Source organism: Urocampus carinirostris, chromosome 18 (assembly GCF_059441175.1).
Source record: "Urocampus carinirostris isolate Australia breed hairy pipefish chromosome 18, RoL_Ucar_1.0, whole genome shotgun sequence".
Taxonomy (NCBI): Eukaryota; Metazoa; Chordata; class Actinopteri; order Syngnathiformes; family Syngnathidae; genus Urocampus; species Urocampus carinirostris.
The window spans coordinates 12,244,327-12,271,902 of record NC_142366.1 but is presented as its reverse complement, the minus strand read 5'-3'; the positions used below and the strand labels follow the sequence as shown (position 1 = coordinate 12,271,902).

Below are 27,576 nucleotides of genomic sequence, written 5' to 3'. Positions count from 1 at the left end.
GTGGATTGGCCGGTCCAAATTGTCCCTAGGTGTGAAAGAGCGAATGAGTTGTCTGTCCCTGTGTGCCCTGCGATTGGCTGGCAACCAGTTCAGGGTGTCCCCTGCCCACTGCCCGATGATTGCTGGGATGGGCTCCAGCACCCCAGCGACCCTACTGGGGATAAGCGCTGCAGCTAATGAGATGAGATGAGAGTAACATACCTGTCAACCTGTACATTTTTGCCATACAAAGTACGTTTATTATGCATTTTAAGACGCGTACGATGTACAAGAAAATCTGTACGGAAAAATGCAAATTTGTCAATGATGGGTACCATCCGGTATACACCAACTATCATGAAACGGCAAATCAATCAAGTCAAACGAGTTCGCCGCGGTAGCCTCTATCTCAGTATAGTTTTTCTTTCGTTGCGAGCGGTTTGATGTTACTGTGTGCATGCGTCTGCCGCCTCGGATTTCATGTCGTAGTTGTGTAGTGAAAGGAAGTCCGTCTCTTTTTAGAGGACCGGCTTTTTCGGCTCAACTCATTAAAGAGAGCCGGCTCTCGAATGGCTTACTTGCTTTGATGCATTATATTACGACTTATTATGTTTTATAAAGACGTTAGGAAAAAAAAGAAGTATAAATGGAGAAAATGAAAATGTGGTTATCCGTTTAATCAGTATATTACCAACAATAATTCAATGCAGAAAATGAATTCATAATTTGAATAAGAAAATGTATTATTCTGCTTAAATATATTTGCATGTATTTTTTCCTTCTACAGTGAACGTCCAAGCTACTTAATTTTTTTATAATAAACCTCATTAATGTCGAGCAACTCAGTATCTCACAACAAAATGTATCATATATATCCATCCATCCATCATCTGCACCGCTTATCCTCAGTAAGGTCGCGGGGATACTGGAGCCCATCCCAGCTATCTTCGGGCAGTTGGCAGGGGACACCCTGAACTGGTTGCCAGCCAGTTGCAGGGCACACAGGGACAGACAACTCACTCACTCATTCACACCTAGGGACAATTTGGACCAGCCAATTAACCTGAAACGCATCTTTCTGGAATGTAGGAGGAAACAGGAGTGACCGGAGGAAACCCACACAAGCACGGGGAGAACATGCAAACACCACACAGGAGGTTCGATCTCATGACCTCAGAACTGTGCCTCACATGCGCTAACCAATGCGTCGCCGTGCTGATATAACAAAACACATGTACAATATAACATGTTAAACTACATAAACACGTTTGAAAAAAAATATGCTGTAAGATTTTTTTTTTTGTATTTTGTAAGGGAAAATACGGCAGTTTGTAAGGGCATGGAGCCGTGGAGGTTGACAGGTGTGTAGTAAAATGCTATCAAATAAACTTGAGCCAGGATTTTGTTGTTTTAATTTGAAAAAGTGGTAGTTCTTTTTCCTAATCAGTAGGCGTTTTGAAGGGTGTGAAAAGTGGTAATTTTACGTCTAAAGCGCTAGTGTTGGTGTGTATATACAAGTCCAGTAAGTAGTACAAATAGTGGAAGCTTGTCCTTTAAATCAATGAACTCGGGTCGTTTATGTCCCCCGTTACTCCACAGGTGGCGCAAATAAACTCAAACCCGTGTAGAAAAAGCGGACTGTGAAGTACTTTGATTTATTTCTTTTTGTTGAAGCTCAGAAGTGTGTTTTTGTATTGAATCATGACGCGATAGGCTTTTATGACGTCATTGATTTTACGTAACACGGATGTGCCAAAAGCTCCGTCCACGCTGAAGGCTTGCCCCCTTCGCGTGCACCTCGTAATAAACGCATATGCTTGTGATCCTACAAAGAGGCGGCACTGAGTGAACATAAAGAAAAGACAATTTAAGCTGATGTTTTTAGAGTTGAGAAAATAGTATTTTTTTGTGATATATCTCTGTTGGGTGAAAGCAACTTATCTAATTTGGGAGGGTTTCTGCCTAATTTCCGACGGCTGGTAAACGCAACGGCAGCAGCACATTTGCGGTTGCTCAGGCGGAGGATCACCAGCAGCCCCCCCCGGTGTCATCGACTGCCGTTCGCCGTTGCAAGGAAGAGCTAAAGCGGCTACAATAAATCCCAATCGCCGGGACAAGTTTTTACAAACAGGCAAGTGAGTGAACATTTAACTACAAAAGCTGTTATTGAAGTCACTTTGTCATAATTGGGTGCATTCTTCCACACGTGGCTAGCTACCAAATTTGAGGAACCGTTTGAGCTAAATATATTACTAACTCAAATATAGAAACGGAATATAAGTTCATACATTATTCAATATTCAAGTGGAACATCTTGAGTAAGTCGACTTCCAAACACTAGTCACTATTTTTCTTAAATTTTCCTTTATTTTATTGTTTATTCTGTGACGTGTCCAGGTGTTCCCTATAGACTCATGAAAAAGTCTTAATTAGTCCTTCAAAGGGTTTTGAGGTTTTTTTTTTTTTAATCTGATAAAGTTACAGTAATTTTCCACTTGAATTTTCCCACAAATCACGCGTTTTACCTTAGAGACTTTGCTGTTGTCACGGTCGGATGACGTCACAATATCGAAGTGACAATAGGAGAAGATTTAAAACAAATGATAGTTATAATTTTACTAAACTTTAATGTAGATTCAAAGCACCAGTGTGTAACATTTGACCACTAGATGGCACTATATTGTTTAATTCGAATGAAATCCAGTGCCACAGAGCACAACATAGCAGCAAGTTGCCAGACAAGCATGGCGGTGACCTAAAGCAGAGATTCCACAAAAAAAAAAAAATTCTCGACTTTTGATTTTTTTTTAAAATTACATTGGTATGTTGATTAAGGTATTTTGGGCTAGTACAGACGCTCCCCTACTTACGAATATTCGACTTACGCAAAACGGTACATACGATCATTTTTTTCGTGATGTCGAAGAATATCCGGCCATTGCTGTAATTTAGATTTTGTATTGTGTGCACCTTTTCCAAGTAGAGGACAGTACTTTAGTGCTTCTTTCCGCCGTGTGGCGCTGTGAGAGGTCACCCAGCATCCACCCCGAAGAAATACAACTTCTACTTCCTGGTTCATGTGTAAACACATTGCACTGTATCTTTAGCGTGCTTAGAATTTTGACATTTTTATTGATTAATACAGTGTTTTCAACCTTTTTTGAGCCAGGGCACGTTTTCCTACATTGGAAAAATTTTGCGGCACACCACTAACCAAAAATGTTATAAAATGACTTATTTATATTACTCCCAGTTTTCACAGATCAGACACTTAATGTTTGCAGAAAATGATTCATAAATGTATTATCAAATATTAAATTTTAAAAAGTGACAATGGATAATTTCTCACGGCACACCTGACGATCTCGCGGCACAGTGGTTGAAAATCACTGGTTTAATATATCGTTTATTCATTCAAAATGGTTGGTGTAAAGAAGTTGTGAGGCGTTTCTTTTGAAATGAAAGTGGAATAAGAAAGCTTGATGCGGTTGAGAAAATGGTTGGATTGCTTTTTTTCATCCACTTTTACCATGGAGGAGGAAGTCGCCTAGCTATTAAACTTATCTTTATTTATCTTTATAGTCAAGTCAAATAATGTCTATTTGTATAGCCCTTAATCACAAGGAGTCTCAAAGGGCTGCACTGACCAGAGAATGTCATGTGTTTTTCAGTACTATGCTTTATCATTCAGCCTGCATTGTAACGAGCATATTATTTTATTAAACGTTTAGTTTTCAGTTTCAAAACAATAGAGGCTACTCATACAGGCCTTAAACTTACCTGTATATTCCATAAACATGCATTCCATACAAAATATAACACGGAATCAACTTACGAACGATCGTCCGGAACCTATCTTGTTCGTAAGTTGGGCAGCGTCTGTATTCAAATATTTTCTTTTCTTTTTTTTACTGAATGAAAGTTTTTGAACCGTTAGAAGCACTAAATATAACACACTGTCCCTTTAAGATTAAAGATAGCATATGCAAATCGCAGATATATTTGTGGCTCTGCAAATTAAATGATTAACATCTGATTTTTCTGTTCTTTTAATGGTACTGGAGAAATTGTCTTTGAAATTCCTTTAAAAGTGCTTGAATTTGGCCTTGAAAAGGTGTACGAACCCTGTACCTTCTTCAGCAGTTTTGATTTCCTGTTACTTATAATCTAGATTTACAGAAGACCATTTTTGTAGATGCTCTTCATGATTTGGTGCGCCTTATATATAACATTTTTTGGGCAAAATGACTTATTTTTGTAGCGGCACTTTATAATATGGTCTGCCTTTATAATCCCCAAAATACGGTAGTTTATTTTTTTAATTTTTTGCTTTTCTTTACATTTTGGAAATTGGGTGTCAAAAGTCAACTCACTAACCAAGTTGGGAAAGTTTAAAGCATTCATGTAGAGGTTGAAGCTAGTTGAAAATTTACAAAGGTTAAAAATGGAAATAATTATTTTTTTCTACTAACTGAGGAACAGTCACAGCCCCAAAATAATTAAAAAGTTATAGATATCTTTATTGCTCCATTTATAAAGCTTTTTGAGTGAGTTATCACTAAAATCAAAGCAGTCCTTTTTATGCAAGTTTTGATATAATTATGATCCCCAAAAACATATTTTGCTTATTAATATGATGCATTCTCACAATTTTAGTGAATCATTAGTAAGATAAGATAGCCATTAGCAAACAGGCGTTGTCGACAACCCTTTCCTTTCAACCGCCTCTGCTGCTGGTCACGTGGCCTTCTGAATGAGGCCATTCTCCTTTTATTCTGCTTTTATGCTGCGTGCGTCCTTGTGGAAACCTAACTGATACCCATTTTGCTTTCCGGTCGTTTTTCGGCACAATCCAATCAAATGACATTTCGAGATGCCTCAAGCATCGCACTATTGATTTCCCCACATCTTAAGTTGCCATCGAGCAGAAGGAAAGCTCACCCGATAAATGCGATGAAAAGTAAGAACACAATTTAGGCTGTGGAACTAATCCAGCTATTCTCTGCAGGCACTTGTCCTTATTCTCCATTTCAGCCAATAAAAAACAAAACAAAAGAAAAGTAGGGCTGCATTGAAATGAAAATTTGGCTTTAAAAACAAAAACTTGAAATGCCTGCCCAAAAAAAATACATTCTTATTTTTTTTATTCCCATTTTGAAAATCATTAAAAAATGTAAAACCAAACAAGATAAATAATTAACAGGCATGTTACTGGATACGAATTTTACGTGTTTCATTTACATTATTAACAGACATTTATAGTATTCCTTCCTGTATAATGCGCATCATTTTTAAACTAAAAAGATAATTCGAAGTGAGCCCGCCCTTTTTTGCCGTGATTGATCAGTCAAAAAATATCGTTGACCACAATCGCAAAACATGGGATGCAATAGGAATCAAACTTGGATCACAGCAGTGAGCTTGCCGAATCCTAAACTCTCGAATACCAGTGATATACAGAAGCTCCCCTGCTCACGACCGTTTGACTTACGTCTTTTTTCGGGATGTTGAAAATCATCCAGATATAAGTGAAAGTTAGATTTTGTATTGTGTGCACCTTTTTCCGAGTACAGGACAGCAATGTAGTGCTTCTGGCGTGTGGGTCTGTGAGAGGTCACCCAGCATCCACCTGGAAGAAGAAATCCGTTTCCTCTTCCTAGTTTGTGTCTAAACATTCTATACTGTATCTCCAGCACACTTAAGAACTTTTGACATTTTATTGTTTACTAGCTTGTGCATCCATTCAATATGGTTGGTGTAAAGCGTAAAGAAGAGGCGAGCTATTTCTTTTGAAATGAAAGTGGAATAATAAAGCTTGATGCGGTTGAGAAAATGGTTCGATCGCTTTTTTTCGGCCACTTTCTAACACGGAGGAGAAAGTACCCTAACTCTTGAAGATCATCTTCCAAAAGTAAGTTAAGCTTAATTTATATATATAGTGCGTATTATTTTACGAAATGTTTCTCTTTTAGTACAAAACAATGCAGGTTACTTATACAAGCCTTAAACATATATAAACCTTAAACATACAAAATATAGCACTGAAGCAACTAACAAATTTCACTTATGAACCATGTCCGAAACATATCTCCTTTGTAAGTAAGTCTGTAGATGACATATGAAAAGGCATATTTGATCTCTTTAACACACTATTTTTGTTGACGTTATCAAGAAACAATGTTGAGAATGCAGAAAACTGAAAGTTGTCCTGAAAGATAAAAATAAAACGCTAAAAAGCACGATGAGGGGAAACAACATTTTGGTGTATCTGATGATGAATGAAACGTTGAATGCCTTTTGAAAAAAACACGGATTTTTATATTCCCTTTATCAGGCGATAATTAAACTTCTAAACACAAAGTGCTCATTTACTTAAAGCAGTGCTACCAGTGACCAAGACAATACAGAATAGAGCTGAAATTGGCAGGACAAGATCGGTCTAACAAAACAATTTTTTATTATTATTTTCTTCTCATACAAAAAATGCTTAACACAATTTGAAATGATATAAAAAAAAACATAAAATATGGTGAAAACTTAGAAGGTGGCCGCTATGTAATTCAAAGATGTATTTAAAGCGAGCACCAATCAAATTATCCAAAGGACAATGTTGCCAAAATCCCCCCTCCCCCAAAAGAGTCCTAACACAAACACAGTAACCGCAAAGGCCACCGTTATAAATAGCGAAGAGCAAAACAGGATCCGACGGACGGCGCAGTGTAAACAGTCCCACTCCACTTTGTTGTGTGTCCCGTCACTATGACAACGACGTGTATCTTTACCGTCAGTTAGCTGGACGCCGAATAAGACATCGTCGGGCTATTTCTGAAAGGTCAACAACGAAGACATGTTTTTTTTGGGGGGGTCTAGTTTTTTTGGGAATAGTATATTTCTTGTTCTTAAGAGCTAAAATTCTAAAATAATATACCGTATTGAGGTTTTTCAAGGGGGTGGGTAAAAAAAAGAGCAAATCTTTGTTTTCTAATCCTGCTAGTTGACAGAAAACTGGAAACAGGTATCCCCGCCACCCCCTTTGAGCCCACAAGAAGATAGTAAGGTGGTGGGCAAATGCATTGGGTTATTGAATTTGTGGGTGAGGGTTAAGGGGAGAGTGGGTTTTGGCCAGGCTGGGAATGGATAAAGTTTCCCTTTTTTGTATACCGATACTCAAATCCGATATATAAATAAAAATTATGTACTAGTATAAATACATTTGAAAGTAAGGATATCCAACATATCATTACATTTTGACCGTTTTCGTTCGGCGGACCGTTTTAAAAAACCTGACAGGCCGTGCGTGGCTCATACTTTCCCCAACCTAAGTTATTCAATCACTCTCTGAAGCAGACAATTCTGCAAACAAACAATTGGATAAACTAACTCGATTGAAAGACTACCTAAGCTTTGTTATTATGACATCCTTCTCTCTTTGTTTGCCTGAGTGAAAACGTGAGACCTGTTCCGACTTGCCAAACATGCCTCATTCTTGGTGATGTTCTACGGAAAGATTTATTTATTTTTGACAGCCCCGGGGGGCTCACGGAAGGCTGTTAAATGCATCACGTGTAATTTCCGCTTGTCTCTTGGTACAGGAACCAAGTGAGCCATGGTGGAGTACTACAAAGTACTGGGTCTTCAAAAAAATGCCACGCAAGCTGACATCAAAAAAGCGTAAGTATGTTCCAGAATAAAAAACTAATCTCTTGAATGTGGTTACTTATAACAAAAAAATTACAAACTGCACAATCTGGCTTTCCCCTTTCTGTATAGCAGGGGTCTCAAACTCGCAACCCCCAGGATAGTAGTTTGTGGGCCCCGCCTTGAAATGAAAGTTAAAGGGACAGTGTGTGTATTATTTTCCAACTAGATGTCGCTGTATTCTGTCGTGCCACCGAAAACGAGTGCTAAAGCACAACGGTAGAAGGCAAAATAAGGAGGACTCAATTATTTTTGAAAAGAAGCGAAATAGGAAAATAAAAGTTAAAAGAAAAGAAAATTGCAGTGTTTTGTCTTTTTTTTTCTTTAAGTTCTTTTTTCCTTCCTTTTTTTCTTTCTTTTCCCCTGCTTTTTATTCCTGTTTGCTGTTTTGCCTATTTTTCTTATTCTTCACTATTTGTATTATTTTTAGAAATATATATATTGTCCTTTTTGTCTTTCTCTGAGAAAGGCCGAAAAAGGGTGCTTTTTGCTCACTGTTAGTCTCCATGGTTTGTAGTCTTCTTTGGACCTTTTTTTGATTGCACTACACATTACAGCGACATCTAGTGGACAAATATAAATCGCTGTCCCTTTAAGAGCAGCAGAATGTTTTTATCTCTGCTGTTTTTGTGGAAAACCCTGTTTTGCCCAACATCACCTGGATTCTAGCTTCAGTGGCCTGCAAGTCAATTGAGTTTGAGACCCCTTCTTTAAAGGGATTGTGTGAATATTTTGGTATGTTAAGAAAAGCCTTTGTTATACAAAACAATGTAATTTGAATAATTAGCTAAATCATATTCATGCATTTTTAAAAAGTAATCTTTTTGTAAAGAAATGGCTGACATGATTGTTCGCCGTCTTGCTGCTATGGGTATCCACAAAGGATTTCTGAGATCTCTACAAGAAATGTTGTGGTTTGGTGACTTTAAATATCTGTTGTATGTATTCTTCCTTGGGTTTTTTGTGTACGTTCAGTTTAGTTTTGGTTGCACAACACAATATGGCAACATCTTGTGGTCAAATAATACATAGTGTCCCTTTAACTACATATTTTTGGTGGCATTTTATCCCTCAATGGACAGGAGAGTAAATAGTGACAAGAAAACTGGACTAAGTAGGAATTGGTGATTATGGTGCAGTGGTTGTCGCAGTGTAATACAACAAAATAGTTTATAGTGACAAGAAAACTGGAGTAGATGATAATTGGTGATGATGTTAGTGCGGTAGTGGATGCAGTGTAATAAATGGTAAATGGTGTGCATTTATTTAGCGCTTTTCAAGTCAATGAAGACTTCCCAAAGCGTTTTACAATGTGCTTCACACTTACCCATTCACACACCAATAGCCGCCGTGCATCCATGCAAGGCGCCAACCTGCTTATTGGGGGCATTAGGGATTCAGTGTCTTAGCCAAGGACACTTTGACAAATAACATGGAGGAGCCGGGAATCGAACCTGTGATCTCTTGATCCCAAGACGAGCGCTCTACCTCCTGAGCTAATGCCGCCCTAAAGCTAATGCTGTAATGCAACGAGGGAATCGCAAGAAAACTGGACAAAGTGATAAATGGTGATGATGTTAGTGCGGTAGTGGATGCAGTGTAATGCAACAAAGGAATCACAAGAAAACTGGAGAAGGTGATAAACGGTGATGATGTTAGTGCGGTAGTGGATGCAGTGTAATGCAACGAAGGAATCACAAGAAAACTGGAGAAGGTGATAAATGGTGATGATGTTAGTGCGGTAGTGAATGCAGTGTAGTGCCACGAAGGAGTCACACTATTTGCCCTAGTAAAATAATGATAATATAGCTTAGTGCTAGCTAACGGACTTTGGAGACAGAGTGAATGACTGCCTCACACAAAGTACATGTTTACGATTATACATGTCTCAACTGTTGTTTAAGTTAGCGCTATAGTGTTAGCATATAATCATAAGTAAAATATTGTTAGCCGCTAATAAAAAACGTAGGAGCACGAATTTTGGAGAACATGTCTAGGTAAAAGCTCGCCAGAGCTCCTTTTTGTTTAGTTCTTTTCTTTTGCCCGGAACCAATAAATGCTCTTTTGGTCGTTTTTGGCAGAAACATTTCACTGTAATCCCTTAAATATGTCCGCCCACTTAACTTGGCAAAGGTTGAAAAGTGACACAAAAGGGAAATATGTCTGTGGTGATACAAATTGTTCACAAATTCCGCCCGTTTCATATTTTCTTGCATCTTTAATGCGTGTTTATGGTTTGTTCCAGGTACAGAAAACTGGCGCTTAAGTGGCATCCAGACAAGAACCCCGAAAACAAAGTGGAGGCCGAGAAAATGTTCAAAGAGTTGGCCGAGGCTTATGAGGTGCTTTCGGATGGTAAGGAGAAAGATTACTCCAAAGCAAATTTAAATTATTTTCACACGTTTTCTGTCTTTGTTTTGATCCATTATAGAAAGTAAGAGAAATATATATGACAAATACGGGAAAGAAGGCTTGGCTGCTGGAGGAGGTGGAGGAGGAGGTAAGGAGATGAAGACATATAGGACAATAATAGCTCACTTGTGCTTTTATCAATCAATATTTTTTTCAAATTCCCCGCACAGGAGCCCACAACAATCACTTTGGCAGCTTCGGATTCACGTTCAAAAACCCAGAGGACGTCTTCCGGGAACTGTTCGGGGACAGGGATCCCTTTGCAGATTTATTCGGTGAGCCCGTGAGATTTGAAAGGAGGAGGCTGGTCGCGTGGAAGGCATGTGTGCTCCCAGCTCTAAATATGGAGAGCGGGACCAACGAGAGCTTCGACATCATCTGGCTGGAATGCTGGCCAAAATAGCCCGTGCATGAAAGTGCACGGGGAAAAACACTGTCACGCTTAATGTTTATTAATGTGTTAAGAGTAAATGTAAACAGGAATTGGAATTATGAGTAAAAACAATTTTCTAGATAATTAAGAATTTTAATCAGTTTAGACGATAAACTCTCCAGGCAATGCACATTTATTTAAAGAAGGTCTTATTGGTTATAAATTTAACTGTCCTGGACCAAAAATCAAATAGCTATTCATAGTTTGGGGCTAACTTGCCTCAAAGGCCAAAATACAGTTGCTTACATCGTAAATCCCAAATTTAAAATCCTCCATTTTGAAATTGACGGATGAGTCAAATTATTTGGATTTACAGTGGGCCCTCGCTACTTCGCGGTTTGACGTTCGCGGGTTCAGAGCTTCGCGGGTTTAAAAACTAATAATAATTAATTAAAATCGTTAAAAAAAAAAAAAAAAAAAGCATTTTTGAAGGGGCGTCGCTACTTCGTGGTTCCACGTTCGCGGGTTCAGAGCTTTGCAGGTCTCAATAATATTAATAATAATAATAAAATAAAATCATTTTTTTTTTTTAAATGTATTTTTTTTTTCTAAGCGTTTTTGAAGGGGCGTCGCTACTTCGTGGTTCCACGTTCGCGGGTTCAGAGCTTCGCAGGTCTAAATAATAATAATAAATAATAAAATAAAATAATAAAAAAAAAATATTATTATTATTTTTTTTTAAAGCATTTTGGAAGGGGCGTCGCTACTTCGCGGATTTTCACTTTTCGCGGGTGTTTTGGTCCCCATTAACCGCAATAACTGAGGGATTACTGTATTGACCTATTTTGAGCTTTTCTTTATACTACAAGCACTTCTTAAATCAGCCCAGTGTGTTTCATTTAGCACCTAGTTGTAAAAATACATAGGAGTCTCCAAAAAGTAGAAAGTACTTTCCCGTGTAGTCCATTATTTTCCCCATTAAATACTACAAAGCTGTTCAGGGCGGAACACATCAGGAGGAATTGAGATAAAGGGGGTGCTGGAGAGTGATTTCATGTTTATAACTGCCTTTAGTTTCTATTTGTTAGTGTTGCATGAAAATGGTGAGAGTAAGAGGCCTTCTTCAAATACAGTCCAAACACCAACTCAAACCCGAAAAAAGATGAAAAAAGATTTTCTTTGCATGGTTCACGCAAGTCCTAAGGAACTTTAAAGAGCCTGCAATAATTAATAAAGCCTACAAGGTGACGGCCGTGTGTAAAAAAGTTCCAAAATCAGTACAACTCTTTTAAGAAAAAAACCATGTTAATTTAACCCCTTAATCTTCTTGTAAGATTCTCCTAAAATTCCAATGCACAACGAACCCAAAGTAAAATTGAATGCTTTTCTTAAACCGTTGGGAGAATATGGACAGTTTTGCTCTTGTTTGAAAGGTAACAGTCTAGTTTTTTTCCCCAAACGCAAATAATTACTGCAAGTGCTACGTACATTGAGTAATCTGAGTTGGAACACACAGAAATCGAATGGGTTTTTTTTGGCTGAATTTCTTTTTGCAATCAAATGTCTGCAGATGATTGTAGCATGGGCATCTTAGCTGGAAAGCAGGCGAGACAATAGCTTAAACCTTTACCTTGTACCTTGTCAAAATTGATAAAATCTGAAAAACTAAACATTGTATTTTACACATTTTTATAATAGTATGTCCAGGCATTTCCAGAAGTGGCCACGTGGAGACTACCAGTTTACAGCCCTAAAAACTTTGCATTTGTTTCTTCCATCCATACATCCATTATCTGCACCGCTTATCCTCAGTAGGGTCGCGGGGGTGCTGGAGCCCATCCCAGCAATCATCGGGCAGTGGGCAGAGGACACCCTGAACTGGTTGCCAGCTAGGGTGGTCCTTAATGGGGGTCGAAATTTTTTTTTTTGAAATATTGGGCTCTGACCCCCCGCATATGTTCTTATATCGATAAAAACACACTGTGTGCAATTTTGAACAATTTGGATAATATTTAGAGGTAGCTCAACGACTTTGAAATTTCCCAAAATGGTAAAAATTTGGCAATTTTCGAGAAAAAATGGAAATCTTAACCCTATGTGTACGGCGTTTTAGAACATCCAATTTCAGTCCATTGCTTATAATTGTAACACAAGAAAAGTTACAAGTAACTTTGTACACTAGGTCTGATATAATGTGCGAAAAATCCTTATTTTTCATACCAAAATTTCAGAGGCCTTGAGCGACCTCTAAATATCCTTTGATTTTGATGAAACTTTGCCTAATTACGTTTTGTATATATTGGAACATATTCAAGGGGTCAGAGCATGAAATTTTAAAAGTCGAAAAATAAGGACCACCCTATTGCCAGCCAGTCGCAGGGCACACAGGGAGAGACAATTCGCTCATTCACACTTTGGGACAATTTAGACCGGCCAATTAACCTGACATGCATGTTTTTGGAATGTGGGAGGAAACCCACGCAAGCACGGGGAGAACATGCAAACTCCACACAGGAGGTTCGATCTTATGACCTCAGAACTGTGCCACACGTGCCAACCACTGCGCCACTGTTCATTCATTTCTTACTCTGGCCAATTTTTAGACATTGTAAAAGAGTTGTAAATGTTTGACTCTTCTTACAAGAAGTGATACCGTGATTGTGCACGCTTGCGGGTTATAATGGTGCGTAAAAATGAATCACGATTGGAGTTTTGCACGTTTACCTGCAGCTCACTTTGAATACACACTGTAAATGTGTACATGTTTACGTTGGAAATTTTATTGGCTAACCAATGTGTCAATCCACAGTTGAATTGGTCACTGTTGGCTAAAGATCTTTGATGCCAAATCGGACATGAGGTTTTTTTTTGTTTTTTGTTTTTTTTTTCCCCTTCTCTTCCCATAGGTTGTCACAGGCTAAGGACGGTAAAAAAAGCTTGCAACTTAGAAAAATGTGGCGCAAATTTATTTTCTGCTCCGATTTCAATACATATCGCAAAATTGAGTTGGAAATTTCATTTACTAACCAATGTGTCAATCCACGTTTAATTTGGTTACTTGGCTAAAGATTTTTGAAGCCGAATTGTTTTTTTTTTTTTTTCAATACAGGGCCTCATAGGTTGTCACAGAGTTTGCCAAGACTGGTGACTAGGGTGGTCCTTATTTTTCGACTTTTAAAATTTCATGCTCTGACCCCTTGAATATGTTCCAATATATACAAAACGTAATTAGGCAAAGTTTCATCAAAATCAAAGGATATTTAGAGGTCGCTCAAGGCCTCTGAAATTTTGGTATGAAAAATAAGGATTTTTCGCACATTATATCAGACCTAGTGTACAAAGTTACTTGTAACTATTCTTGTGTTACAATTATAAGCAATGGACTGAAATTGGATGTTCTAAAACGCCGTACACATAGGGTTAAGATTTCCGTTTTTTCTCGAAAATTGCCAAATTTTTACCATTTTGGGAAATTTCAAAGTCGTTGAGCTACCTCTAAATATTATCCAAATTGTTCAAAATTGCACACAGTGTGTTTTTATCGATATAAGAACATATGCGGGGGGTCAGAGCCCAATATTTCAAAAAAAAAAAATTTCGACCCCCATTAAGGACCACCCTACTGGTGACAATCGAAAGGTCAGAATAAGGGCTATACAGGAAGTCAACTGGCACGTCTGTTTATTTTTAAAGGGCAGTTTTGAAGCCAAACACATATGACAACATTAATCGTCAAATGAATCAGGAATGTGTTTAGGCAGATTTTTTTTTTATGTATCTCTTAGCATTTTTCTGTGATGGACTTTTGTAACTATAATAACCAGGCCATGTCTGGGGGATTTGTTTCATGAGTGGAATATTTTAAGGCTTTTGGGTGAGTTTTATTGGCTTAATAGTTTTCAGTTATCTTGTTACAGACTGTTCGTGATTTTTCCGTGTTGAGTATATTATGAAATTGTCATATCTTGAATCCCAAGAGTAGAGATTTATTATTTACGTGTCTGGTGACATCATGAAGACATGACTCTATTTACCAACAGTGTGACAGCCTGCCATTGGAACGATATGGTGTTAAATGGTGCGCCAATAGACATAAACAATCACAAAACTTTGTACTTTTTTAAAAGTAGTCATTGGTAGAGAAATTGTATTTCTTTTACATAACTAGACAAAGTATGCTGGCATAATTATCTGCCATCTTGCTGTTACAGGTAGCTTAATGCTTCAAAAAGGCTATGCAAAGAAATGGAAAGTAAAATGTTGCATTTTGGTCCCTTTGAGTCTCTGTATCTTGTATTATGTGCTTTGTAACACTCGTTTTCGGTTTGACTTTACAATTGGGCAACATCTCGTGGTCAAATAATACACACCGCCCCTTTATGCTGTCATTCGGTATCAAATCTTTCATTTATCAGCAGTGTGACAGGTTGGCCTTATATTTCCTGTGTAGCCCATTAATTGATGAAATAAATTGAGGTGTCTTCAGGGATGGCCTTAATTTTTTCGGCTTTTCATTCCAAAGAGAGGTCACTTTTTGCTGCTTTTGTGGTTTTAATTCCAACCAAGCTTATTTGTGTCTCCCTGTTTGATATGCTTTTGTGTTTTTTTTTTTTTCAGCTGGCGACCCATTCAACGATTTTATCGGGCACACTCGCCACACGGGGTCCACACGAACCCGGACGGGAGGAGGACTTTTCGATTTAGGGGGGTTTTCGTTCGACTCAGGTGCGATGGAGGTGGTCGTCCCCTTGCACACATTTTAATTATTTGTCACCTAACAATCCCGACCTGTGAAGGTTTTAACACATTTGGTGACATGGGCGGAGGCAGGGGCAGTTTTTCCTCCTTCTCGTCATCGTTCGGAGGCGCCGGAGGACCAATGGGCAACTTCAAATCCGTTTCCACTTCCACAAAGTTCATCAACGGCAGAAAAATTACCACCAAGCGGTATGTATTTAGTTTTTACTCATTTTTTTGAGTGTATAATAAAGCATGGCAAAGATGACTGGACTGAATTAAGAACTCCCTGTCCTATGCAAATTACAAACCGTGACTCAAAAAAAATACAGTTCTCAAACTTATTCAATAAAAGGATTGTGTAGTTTAATCCAGAAATAGTAGAATATTTTCATGTTAAATAACAAAAGCAAAATGACCTCCAAAACCAAAATAATTTTAAATAATAATTTTCCCTTTAGCTGCATTTTTAATAAAAGCCAAAACACATAACTTCAGTGGCCTTGTATTCAAGAAAATAAAATCCACATATCATATGTCTCTCACGGTTTCCGTTTGGCCATGTTCAACACTTGTTAACAAATACTGTGTTTTCCTATGGTGTGAAATTGGGTGTGTCAACTCACTTTTTAGTAGAAGGCGATAATTTCCTAAAAATGTAATTTAAATGACCCTCAGTTTGTTTTTACTTCCTTGGCATTATTTTTGCCAAAGCACTGAAAACAGGTCTGCGACCCACTTTTGGGTCATGACCTACGAGATGAGAAATACTACTTGATATGCTATTTTATAGAATCTATCATTGCTTTGGGGGGGATAAAGGAATTTTAAGTATAAGAATTGTTGACCAACATTCTGAAGCTGAGAGATACGTTCCTGTTACTGATTAGGGCATATGGCTACCCGTTCGATTTGTATTTCTCAAATTCCTCATCGTAGTATTATTACCAGGTTGTAATTATTAAAATTGTGTCTAAAATAGGCTCAGTTAACCACTCCGAAGTCTGTACGACGGGTTCTATGTCAGCATGCTAGCAGAACAATTGGACAATTTTAGGTTATCAACTGAAATTAGAGTGGATGACCAGTCATCAAACTAAAACAGGGTTTGTAAACAACGATAAACCAAATTTATGATTTCTTATCCAACACCTTAAACCAAATGAGAGTGTTCTTTCACTTTAATTTGTGTTATTAAACTACTATAGACAGTCCATCACAATGTTTGTCTTGTACATTGTTCATTAAATTGCCGGTTTTTGTTCAAATTTGTTGACTCTTTCTTCTGTTAATTTTGCCGCTATCAAACCCTAAACTAGTCCAGTAGCTTTTCTCCCCCTTGTTAGAAGCAGAAATGGACAGTTTTAAATAAAATTAGTTAATTTAGAACACGGATCACCAAACTGTTTTAAGCAGAGAGATACCTTTTTGCTGATTAGCGCATACAACTACCAATTTTATAGGTGTTTGTAAAACTTGTTATTACTATGTCATTACCAAGTTGTAATTATCAGAAGTACGGTTAAAATCGACTTGGTCAACCACTAAAATTGCTTGTATGAAGGCACCGGGTGATTTACATATGTAGATTACAGGGGAATTTCAAAGGGAATTTTGGAAGGATTGAGCAAGTATTTAAAGATACTGATTGTGTCAATAATTCCTTATGGCAGTTAGAAGTCAAATTTCTAGAAAATGGCAAGAATCCTTCCTTGCTGAGCTATTTTCATAACCGGTTCACAGGGCACTCCGGTGTTCTTATGGGGCTAACCATGCTGGTATCCCTTGGTCTTGCGGTTTCGTTTGAATGGCTGAAATAACTTATTACTGTGTTATTACTATGTTTTCACTTTGTCGCTGCAATACTTCTATATACCCCTGATCCAAACGGATGTATTCTGGCACAGAATCGTGGAGAACGGACAAGAGCGCGTGGAGGTGGAGGAAGACGGCCAGCTCAAGTCGCTGACGGTGAACGGTGAGAAGCAGTCCTAAGACCGATAGACAAAAAAACACCTGAAAGCACCGCCGCCAAAAGCGCCAGCTGCACAAACCACCGAGGGAGTTGCCTCTTTATTTACTGTCCTTCCTTGGGTTGCACACACAGCATCTTTGTTGTTTTCTGTGATGTATTTTTCTATTTTGTTGAAATATTTTGTTCAGCATGTAAAGTGATTTAAGTCGGGGTCTGGCAACCTGTGAGGAGAAAAAATGGTTCCTCAACCCTGCCTTAAATCTTGCTAACGCCACTATGCTAACCTGTTCGTCGCCATGTGTGATCAATAACAATGGACTTTTGAAAACCAAAACGCCCACAGCATGACTGCCATGTTTTGTACTAGAAATTCATTCCATGAGGAGAATGTTCAATAAAACTTTGTGGTTGTGTATAAAGTTGTGGCAAGTTGCACTGTGTGTTTTCTTCCCCCTCACACTTTTGCCTGAAACCTGTTATCACCCGGAACGCCGTTGCCCAGGGTTTGGTTTAATTGTGATGCTTGTCATGTTTGTGTTTAATCTGCTAACATATTTTCTCATCTCAGAACAGGTGTCTCACCTTCATTGCTTGGCCATCACACTTTTGACTGCCTGCCTGCGCTTTCTTGACCCTTTGTAGGCACGCAACCGAAAACAATTCTGGCTTGATTAAAGGTAACAACGGGAAAAGGAATGTTTTGCAGAGCAACACTCCCATCTAGCGACGTTTGGAGATGTCTACGTTTCCAAAGAATGCATGTTGTTTTTATCGTCCATGAACGCATATTTTATGTTTCCTAACAGACGATTTGAGAAATGTTTATACACCCCAGAAAAAGCACGCCGGTATTTACACAAGGAGGAAGCGATGAAGATAAGAAAAGGGAGGGGGCGCGTCTCAGGTGTGTCACATTCCATACGTACGAAGCAGGGGACATTGCGCCTACGTTGTTGCTTAGCGACACTGCTGACAAGTGACAGTCGCCAGGGAGAATAAATACCAACCATATGACATTGAAAAACGATATTTGATTTACGTGCAAAACACGGTACACCTCCGGAATATTTATAAAAACAAACGTGCTTGTTAAACACTGGAAGTTGCAAACTTACCAGAACATAAATGTACTGTACGGTACACACACAGACTAAGTCTCGTTTCAAAATGAATCAGCCGTAGACTCGAAATACTAGTATCTAGTAGTTTTTTTTTTTTTTTGTCATTCACATTTGAAAATGCGGCAGTGTGTCTTAACGACTTGTGGCCACTTGAATTCGCTGTTTGCTGACAAAAGAATTAACGGGATGTGACGAAGAGAAAACTTGATTCAAGCAAAAACACGTTAAATGTCACGTGCTTTAAAGAAAGTCGTATGTGGAGAAATTTGTATTTTGCGTAACATGAGGCTCACTTTGCTCCTTTGGGAACCCCCCAAAACAATCCCTTTTATTTTTTTTCCCTCCCCCCTTCTCTTATTTTTTTTTTCTTTATCGTTCTCTTTTTCCTCATTCTCTTGATATTTTTTATTTTTTCCTCTTTTTTCGCAAAATGTTGGGTAATAATAATAATGCGGTTAGGCGACTGTGTGTGTCATACTAACACTGTTCGCCTCCAAAAGGCTGCGTTCATCAGGCGTGACTAGGACTTATTCATTTTTATATACTGTCCCGGTTTATAAAAGGGAAACACACGTTTTCCGTATTTATTTACTTATCTTGATCACATATTGTCGACAAATTATTTTTAAAACTATTTCTAAGTCTCTACCTGAAAGATAAGAGCGCCAAATGAAACCCTTTGTCAATCTTTAGCTTCTCAAGCCGAATTGGCTTGAACTTTTGTCTGAACGCCCGGGTTAATTACACCAAATTAGATTGCTTAAATTTCCTCTTGCCCCCGTCGGAGACCTCCTCATCCCCCAGACAACCGCCTAGTAAAAAACCTGATTGATTTGGTGGAGCGAAAATATAGTTTTATTCTCAGTGGTAGCGAACAATTAAAGCAACATTGAGCTTGAGGAGAGGCCATTATAGAAGTATATCATGCTTGCTCTTATAACATACTCTCACACATGTACAACAGTCAAACCCATGCACAAACACTATTCTCTCTCATACATACTACTATACTCTCATACATGCCCCTACTATACACACACACACAAACTCATATACTACTACACTCTTGTGCACGCTACTATACTCTAATACCACTGTATTACTATATTCATTGCTATACTCACACATACTATTATAATCTCATACATACACAGTTATACTCTCATGCAAAGTCACTACTATACTCTCACTCACTACCATACTCTTATATAAACACACTACCATACTCTTATACACACACTATGCTTTCATACGCATTCTATCCCCCCACACACTACTATAGACTAATGCAAACTATTATAATATCTCACACAAACTACTATAGACAGTCCATCACACTTTTCTACTCTCTCACACATCACAATCTCTATTACTGTCGTTTTTTTCACAAAAATACTAAATAATGGCCTGATTTCTTGGAAAGATACAACTCCAGCGGCACACTAGACAAGGTCTCACGGCACACTAGGGTGCTCCGGCACACTGGTGGGAAAACACTGGTATAACTGACCAATTTATCTTCCACTATTCTTGTTCATCAAATAACTAAAATACGAATGTGAACAACATGTGGAAAGGCCTGTAGCCATTCTAACTTCAACTTTTTACCACACATGCACACACACACACACGCTTCTTTAAAATATTCGCCATCAGTAAATTGTTTTCCGTGCTTTGCTATTCAGTGAGCAATTTGTCAGATAGCTTCAGTGGTGGTATTTTATCAGCGTGTTTTAATGTCTCCGCCTTGAATTCTTGTTCATGTTTTGTCTCGTAATGACGTTTAACACTTGATGCGCGAGGTACAACGCTCTCAAGGCATAATGCACAAAACAGCACGCTCATTTTTTGCACAAAGCCTCATTCGTCTGTCCACGCTGGCTGGAAAAAACGAGATGTTTTCGCTCGAGCATCCGTCATGATTCGTTCATTTGTGTGTGTCGTTGGCTGCGTTAAAACACGGATGTCTCCACTGCGGGGCGCCGCGCAACCACGCACTGACACACAGAGGGGCGCTAACGTAAATGGTCTGCATTTATATAGCGCTTTTCAAGTAAAGCTTCTAAATAACACGGTGCGCAACTGAAAATGTCTAAACTTCAGGTGAATGCGTTTTAAATTTAAAAAAAACAACATTATTTTGCCGTTTGCTCGCGTGCCACTGGTTAACCTCTTGCGTGCCACTGCTGGCACGGGTGTCATAGGTTGCCGACCCCTGGTATAGAGTATAGTGCCTGTGTGAAAGCATAGCAGTGTGAGTATGAGGGTATTATAGTATTTGTGTGAAAGAGTATAGTAGTGTTTGAGCATGGGCATAACTGGCAGCATGAATATAATTGTACTTGTTTGAGAGTTCAATGTATTACGTGAGAGCAAGTATGAGTTCTCAAACGGCCTCTCATAGCTGTTGCTCAAACTGAGCTTGGGGAGCATCTGGCCTCTTTCTCCCCGCCTCGCTTCCTTCATTACCCAACACAATGAGCGAGATTGGGCTGCTGTAATCTGGCGCCTTTATCCCTCTCCCCTACGCTGCGCCTAATTCAATAGAAATGGAAATGACCTGTGGGGAACAATAAAGTAAAATCCATTTTATTTACACCATAATCGCGTGAATTATGAATGCATGAATATGAAGTGTGAACTCTCCTGCAAGTACAGCGGGTTTTGCTAGTTGATAGGGATGCGTGATACTAGGAACTTTAGTAGGTAACGACATGGTGGTATCGATCCGATACAGATACTTTTTGGTTGGGATCATTGAATAATTTAACCCTCCCCCATTGAGTTAGTTTATAGTTAGAATAAACAAAACAAAGATTTTCAGCACTAAAATTGTTTCATATTACATTGCAAACTTTAACAGTACATATTTCTATTGCAACTGTTTTAGAAAGTCAAAGTAAGGAAAATACAAATATTGTATAATATCAACTCTAGAACTAGTATACCTTTGAGTTTTGTGATATTTTGAAAATAGTAGTGCAAACTCTTGCCATAATAACGATGGATTCACAGGTTTTTGATCAGGAACAGTAACATGCTTAGATTTTTGGTTGCGGCTGGTTGCTCTGCTTTTTTAACGTGTTTATGTAAATTTGTTGTGTTGCCATTGTAGCGGACTACTTATTCTCACAAATGACACCTGACATTGTACTTTCCACTAGTTAGTAAAAAAAAATGTTACGACGCGCTGTGTTTCTTGTTTGCCTGAGTCAATTTTAGTTTCTGGTAGGCATAGATTGGCCCTCTCTCCTGCCTAGCAGGCAGGATTCAGTGGCAGGCCAGTTAGGGAAACGTGCTAAAAAGTGTGCCTGTCAGTCACCCAGGCATACATTTAGGGAGTGGCTGAGGGCTCTGGGTAAGAGAAAGAAGTGCTGCACTGTTTACACGAGCAAATTATTGGAAGAGTGAAGTATCAACCCCAGGACAATAGTATTGTTCTGATCCAAGTACATGCTAAGTATTTATAATATCAATATTCGGATTGATCAGCCCACTCCTATTTGATAAAACTCTCAAAAGTGTTTTCTCTATGACAGATGTGCCGGCAGAAGAGGACGAGTATCCCCGGCGCAGACACAACCCTCTCCCCATTGCGGGTTTGCACCAGCAGCAGCGCCTTCTTAGGACGCCCCCAGGCGGCCAGGAGGACGAACAACAGGAGGATGGAAGCCACAGCCTAAACAGAGGTGATTTGATTGACAAGTGGTAGCAACACGGGAGTAGGTGACAGGTGTCAATCAACCAGATTTTTCTTTTCCTGTTTCATATCATAATCTACACCAGCAGTCTCAAACCCGTGGGCTCGGGGCCAATCAAGGCCCACAAGATGATAGTTTGAGGCATGTGCCTGAATATGAAAGTTTAAAGGGACAGTATGTATTATTAGGGACTATGTAGCAGTAAAACAATCAAACTGTCTTGGTTTTAAAAAATAAGCAAAAATACATGAAGTATGTATTTTAACCTAAAAAAATATAAAAGCTATTAATTTAACATATTTCTATCTTTTTTTCTTATTTAGAATTTTGACTCTTCTTGATTTTTTTTCTCTTATTGCTTTTTTCTTTTAATTTTCCCTTTTTTTTCTTTCATTTTATCGTTTCTTTTTAATCCTTGTTTTGTTTTTTTCCATTTCATTTATTGACTTATCTTCTCCCCCCTTTAATCATTTTTCACTTTTTTAATTTTTTTTTTTCCATTTGTTTCCTTTTTGTTTTATTTTTAATTTCCTTTCTCTTTTTTTCTCTAATAAATTTTGCTTTTTATCTTATAGGGCTGTTTACGTCTTTAAAGGTTTAGCTTTTGAACTCTAAGTTAACCTAAACAGAGTTAAATCTTTAACTCGTCAGTCAAACCGCAAAATCAATTTTCTAAAACCAAATTGTGTGAGTGGTAAGATTATTTATATATTTCCTAGAGCTGTTTAAGTCTTTACATGTTTAACTTTTGATTGATAAATCTTTTTACTCTTGAGTTAAAGCTTTAAGTCCATTAAAGTTAACTCAAAGTCAAAGCACAAAATAAATTCAATAAAACAAAATCGTATGAGTAGTAGGATTATTTTCTAGAGTTGTTAAAGTATTTTAAAGGTACAGTATAACTTTTGATTAATAAATGTTTTCACTCTTGAGTTAAAGCTTTAACTCTGTTGAAGTTCACTCCAAGTCAAAGCACAAAATACTTTGAATAAAACTAAACTGTGGCCAACCTCAACAAGACCCTCGCTGCGGCTGCCCCTGAGTCAATTGAGTTGGAGACCCCTTATCTAAACATTAGGACTCTTATTTTCCTTATGGCAATAATGTGTCACAATTATGATCATTATGGTAATTACACTTTTGCAACTGGAATAATGACATGGATTAAAGGAACAGTGTGTAATATATTTGATGACTATGTCGCCGTATTGCGTAGTGAGACAAAATAAGGGCTAAAAAGCACAAGGAAAAATGTAAACCACGGAGACTCAGTGACCAAAGTGCACCGTTTTTCCCTTTTATTTTTTTGCCCAGCGTTTGTAAATGAAAGATAAAATGGGAATAGAACAAAAAAGGGAAGTAGAAAATGAAACAGGAAAAACAAAAGAGGAAAAACAGAAAGGAGAAAGAAAAAAATAACAAACAAAATAGCAAAATAGAAGAGAAGCAGGGAAAATAACATAGATGATCAAAGGAAAAAAGAAAGAGACAAAACAAGAACAAAGGACAAGAACAAAGTGAGGGTAAAAGAAGAAAAGAAAAATGAGAAACGTAAACGGAAAAAAAGAAGAAAAATAAAATGGAAAAACTGTAAATAGAGAAGTGAGGACAAGCGGCGCAGAAAATGGATGGAGGGGTACACTTATTAATAAGATGGCTGACGAATACGTCAACTCCCTGCAGGTGATCCTCATCTTATTTTGAATAAAAAAGAAACGAGTGTTTTTGCTTAAGTCAATTTTATTTTATTTTAAATAATGTTTGTCCCATTAGGAGGCGCTAGATAACACACTTCCTTTACATTGAAAGGACAGATTTTCAAATGCGCTTACTCCATTTTTACTTATTCTTTTTTCAGTTTACACGGACCCCAAAAGGAAAAAAATGTGGCTGAAGGAATCAAGACGGAGGAGAGGGCCACCACCACCGACGCCGCCTCGATTTTTCTTCCCCAGCTTCGGAGGGTTTGGTCCTTTTTTCTAAACCGAAATTAAAAAAAAAAAAAATCTCAAGTTTGAAGTGGATTTTCCCACATTTTGTGCCCTAAAGCGATTTGGGTTTGTAAAAACAAACCTCCCTTTCTGTATTTTATTGTTTTTGGGTGTGAATGCGTAAAAAAAAAAGTTGATTATTTTGTTATAAAATGTTACAAAGAAATAAATGCGCTCAGATTCATACATTAAAAGTGAATTTTAAGTTTTGACAACCCGGGAGCAGTATTTCAAAATAAAAGGGCATTTAAGTGAAATGTATTGCATATTATGGCCACTTGGTGGAAGTATTGCACAATCGGAGAGAATTGTAGACACTTGTTTTTTTGTAGGCGTGGGCGATACTTGGAATTTTGGTGTCAGTCAAATACAAGTAAATACAAGGGGGTATCGATACCAAACTAATACTTTTTGCTTGGAAATATAATATTTAATAATTGACACCCCCAGTTTAGTTAGTTTATCATAATTATGATAAACACTGCACAAAGTATATCTTTATTAAACAGCTACAACGTAGATTTTAAAGGGACGGTGTATTATTTGACCTCTAAATGTCGCTGTAATGCGTAGTGCAGCCCAAGACGAGTGCTAAAATGTCCAAGATTGCAAACTACGGAGACTAGTGACCAAAACGCATTTCCATATTTTTCCCAGTCATTTAATGCTTTTGGGTACCATTAGCAACAAAATGTTAGACAATAACTTCAGATTCAGATCTTCAGATTCAGATCTACTTTATTGTCATTCTAGTACACGTGTATACAGAACGAAATGTCGATACATCTGACCCGCACAGTTTCCTTGAATGTACAGATATAAGTAAAAGTTGTATTGTATTATGGCTACGTATAGTATTTTACCATAGTGCCGATAGTGCAAGAGGAGTAGCTAACCGGATGTGCAAAATGGGCAGTCAGGTAAACAGTAACATTAACACTGTAACAATAACGCTGTAAGTACAATAGTGCAGAGAGCAAATGTGCAAGGAGTGGCAAGCTATAAAGAACTGCCAGTAGTGCAAAAAGTCAGATTAGCAGCCTTTTAGATTTAGGTTAACTATATGTTAGATTGACCATTTAACAGTCTAATGGCCAGGGGGACTAGACTACTGCGGAACCTGGTGGTCCTGCACCGCACACTGCAGTACCTCTTCCCAGAGGCTAACTTAAAATAAATGCTAAGAAAGTGCACGTTTGTATTGTGGTTCAAGTATTTTTTTGTTATATACTGAACAGCTGTACACTGTCCCTTTAGCAGTATAAAAATATTCACTAGAATAGCCGATCGACATGTCATGTAACATGTCAAATTCACAACACAATTAATAAACAAAAAAAATTCAGAGTCAAGTGGAGTGAAGTATATCACAGGATAGTAGTGTCGCTTAGGTCCAAACTCTTAGTATCGATAATATCAATATTTGTATCTCACATCCCTACTTCTTTCAGGGGTTTAAGTTTATGGCTTGTGAAAAGTAATTGGTGAAAACGTTAAATTCGTGTGAATTCTTAAAGCCCCAGTGTGTAATAATTGACCACTACATGGCACAGTATTGTTTGATGCAAATGAAAACCAGTGCCAAGAGCACAGCATAGCATAGCAAGACGCCAGAAAAAAATGGTAGCGACTGAAAAGTAAGGATTCCGCTATGTCAAATAAATACATTTCTTAAACTTTGATTTCTTTTGAATACAAATTAAAATTGGTATGATAGTTCAGGTATTTTTTTGCTTATTCAAATGTTTTTTTTTTAAACTGAATTAAGTTTTTTTGTACCACTAGGAGGCACTAAACATTACACTCTTCCTTTAAGTTGAAATGTGCAAAATGACACAAAACCTGTTTTTATGTTCAACTTGTAATTAGTTTGAAACACAAATTGTTGCTAATCCCGCCAAGTATCAAAAATGCTTTGAAACGAGGATGGGGCGCTTGATGCAGCCCGGGCTTTTGTTGCATTCAAGGACTCACCGCTAGCGTCGGATGAAAGAAAACAAGCTTGGGGGATTTTTTTTTCTTTGAAGAAACACTTGTTGAGAATGAAGACGCGACTGGCGAGGAAATACAAAAAAGCCACCTGTCGTCCTCAAACAAGCACTTTGCACTACTTTTAATTGACAACGCTGTTGCCGGGCGGATTAGTAGAAAGGATATTAAAAACGATGTAGTTATTCTTTGGGGATACGTGTACTTCAAATTGTTCGGGAGGTTTGAATGTCTAGAAAAACGCTTTTTTCCTCAAATGTCCCCAAAGATATAAAATTGAGCACATTTTATGTATTTTGGTTGTGTTAAAAATACGTTTTAAAATGCCAAAAAGCTTCCATTTTAAAATCCATAACAATAAGATTTTATTTTGAAGTGTCTATCTGAAAATCTTAATCGTTTAAACCAAAATAAATTAAACAAAACTAAATCGCATGTGGTAAGAATTTCTTATTTTCTAGAGCTGTTGAAGCCTTCAAAAGTTTAACTTTTGATAAATGGCTGTTTTACTCTTGAGTTGAAGCTTTAACATTGTTAAATATAGCTTAAAAACAAAGCAACACATTTTATAATAATAATAATAATAAAACAAAACCGTATAAGTGGTAACATTTCTAATATTAAGTCTTTAAAGGTTTAACTTTTGATTTTAAATGTGTTTGAACTCTTAGGTAACCTAAACAGAGTTAAAGCTTTAACTCGAAAGTCGAAGCACAAAATACATTCTATATAGAGGTTAAGATTTTTTTCTAGAGTTGTTAGTCTTTAAAGGTTAAGCTTTTGATTAACTGTTCTTATTCTTGAATTAAAGTTTCAACTCATTTAGTTAACTCCAAGCACAAAAAAATGGTATGTGTAGTAAGATTATTTTTTAGAGTTGTTTAAGTTTTAAAGGTCTTACTTTTTCATCTCTTGAGAACTAAATTGAGTTTAAGCTTTAACTTGAAAGTCAAACCACAAAATACATTCTACAAAACCAAATTGTGTGAGGGCTAAGATTATTTTCTAGAGTTTTTGGTCTTTAAAGGTTTAGCTTTTGATTAACTGTTTTTAATCTTGAATTAAAGTTTTAACTCATTTAGTCAACTCAAAGCCCCAAAAATGGTATGAGTGGTAAGATTATTTTTTATAGCTTTTTAAGTCTGTCAAGGTCTTACTTTTCATCTCTTGAGAACCTAAACGGAGTTAAACCTTTAACTTGAAAGTCAAAGCACAAAAGACATTCCATGAAACTAAATTGTGTGAAAGGTAAGATCACTTTCTAGAGTTTTTGTTCTTTAAAGGTTTATCTTTTGATTAACTGTTCTTAATCTTGAAATAAAGTTTTAACTAATTTAGTTAACTCAAAGCACAAAACATATTCAACAAAAATGAAATTGTATGAGTGGTGAGATTATTTATTTTCTAGAGCTGTTTAAGTCTTTGAAGGTCTTTTTCATCTCACGAGAACCTAGATGTAGTTAAAGCTTTAACTCAAAAGTCAAAGCGCAAAATACATTCAAAAAACTAAACTGTGGTTTTTAAGACCATGTTTTTATTTCCTATTAAAGTCATTTAAAGGTGTTACTATTGCTTTATAGCCGTTTTTTTACTCTTTGAC

At 37.5% G+C, this 27,576-nt stretch overlaps 1 protein-coding gene across 2 annotated transcripts; it reads left to right on the top strand.

The window, feature by feature from the left end:
• Positions 1-1,749: 1,749 nt before the first annotated feature.
• Positions 1,750-24,091, top strand: dnajb6b (DnaJ heat shock protein family (Hsp40) member B6b). Of its 2 annotated transcripts, none has more exons than XM_088322453.1 (10): positions 1,750-2,110; positions 7,572-7,650; positions 9,923-10,032; positions 10,109-10,177; positions 10,260-10,364; positions 15,080-15,187; positions 15,259-15,409; positions 17,107-17,177; positions 21,835-21,984; positions 23,855-24,091. In XM_088322453.1, the coding sequence occupies exons 2-10, from the start codon at positions 7,586-7,588 to the stop codon at positions 23,977-23,979; spliced, it is 954 nt and encodes a 317-aa protein (XP_088178579.1). In that variant the 5' UTR covers positions 1,750-2,110; positions 7,572-7,585; the 3' UTR covers positions 23,980-24,091. The 2 variants fall into 2 exon arrangements, with proteins under 2 accessions (XP_088178579.1, XP_088178578.1); XM_088322452.1 differs by having other exon boundaries at positions 1,750-2,114.
• The last annotated feature ends 3,485 nt before the right edge of the window (positions 24,092-27,576 follow it).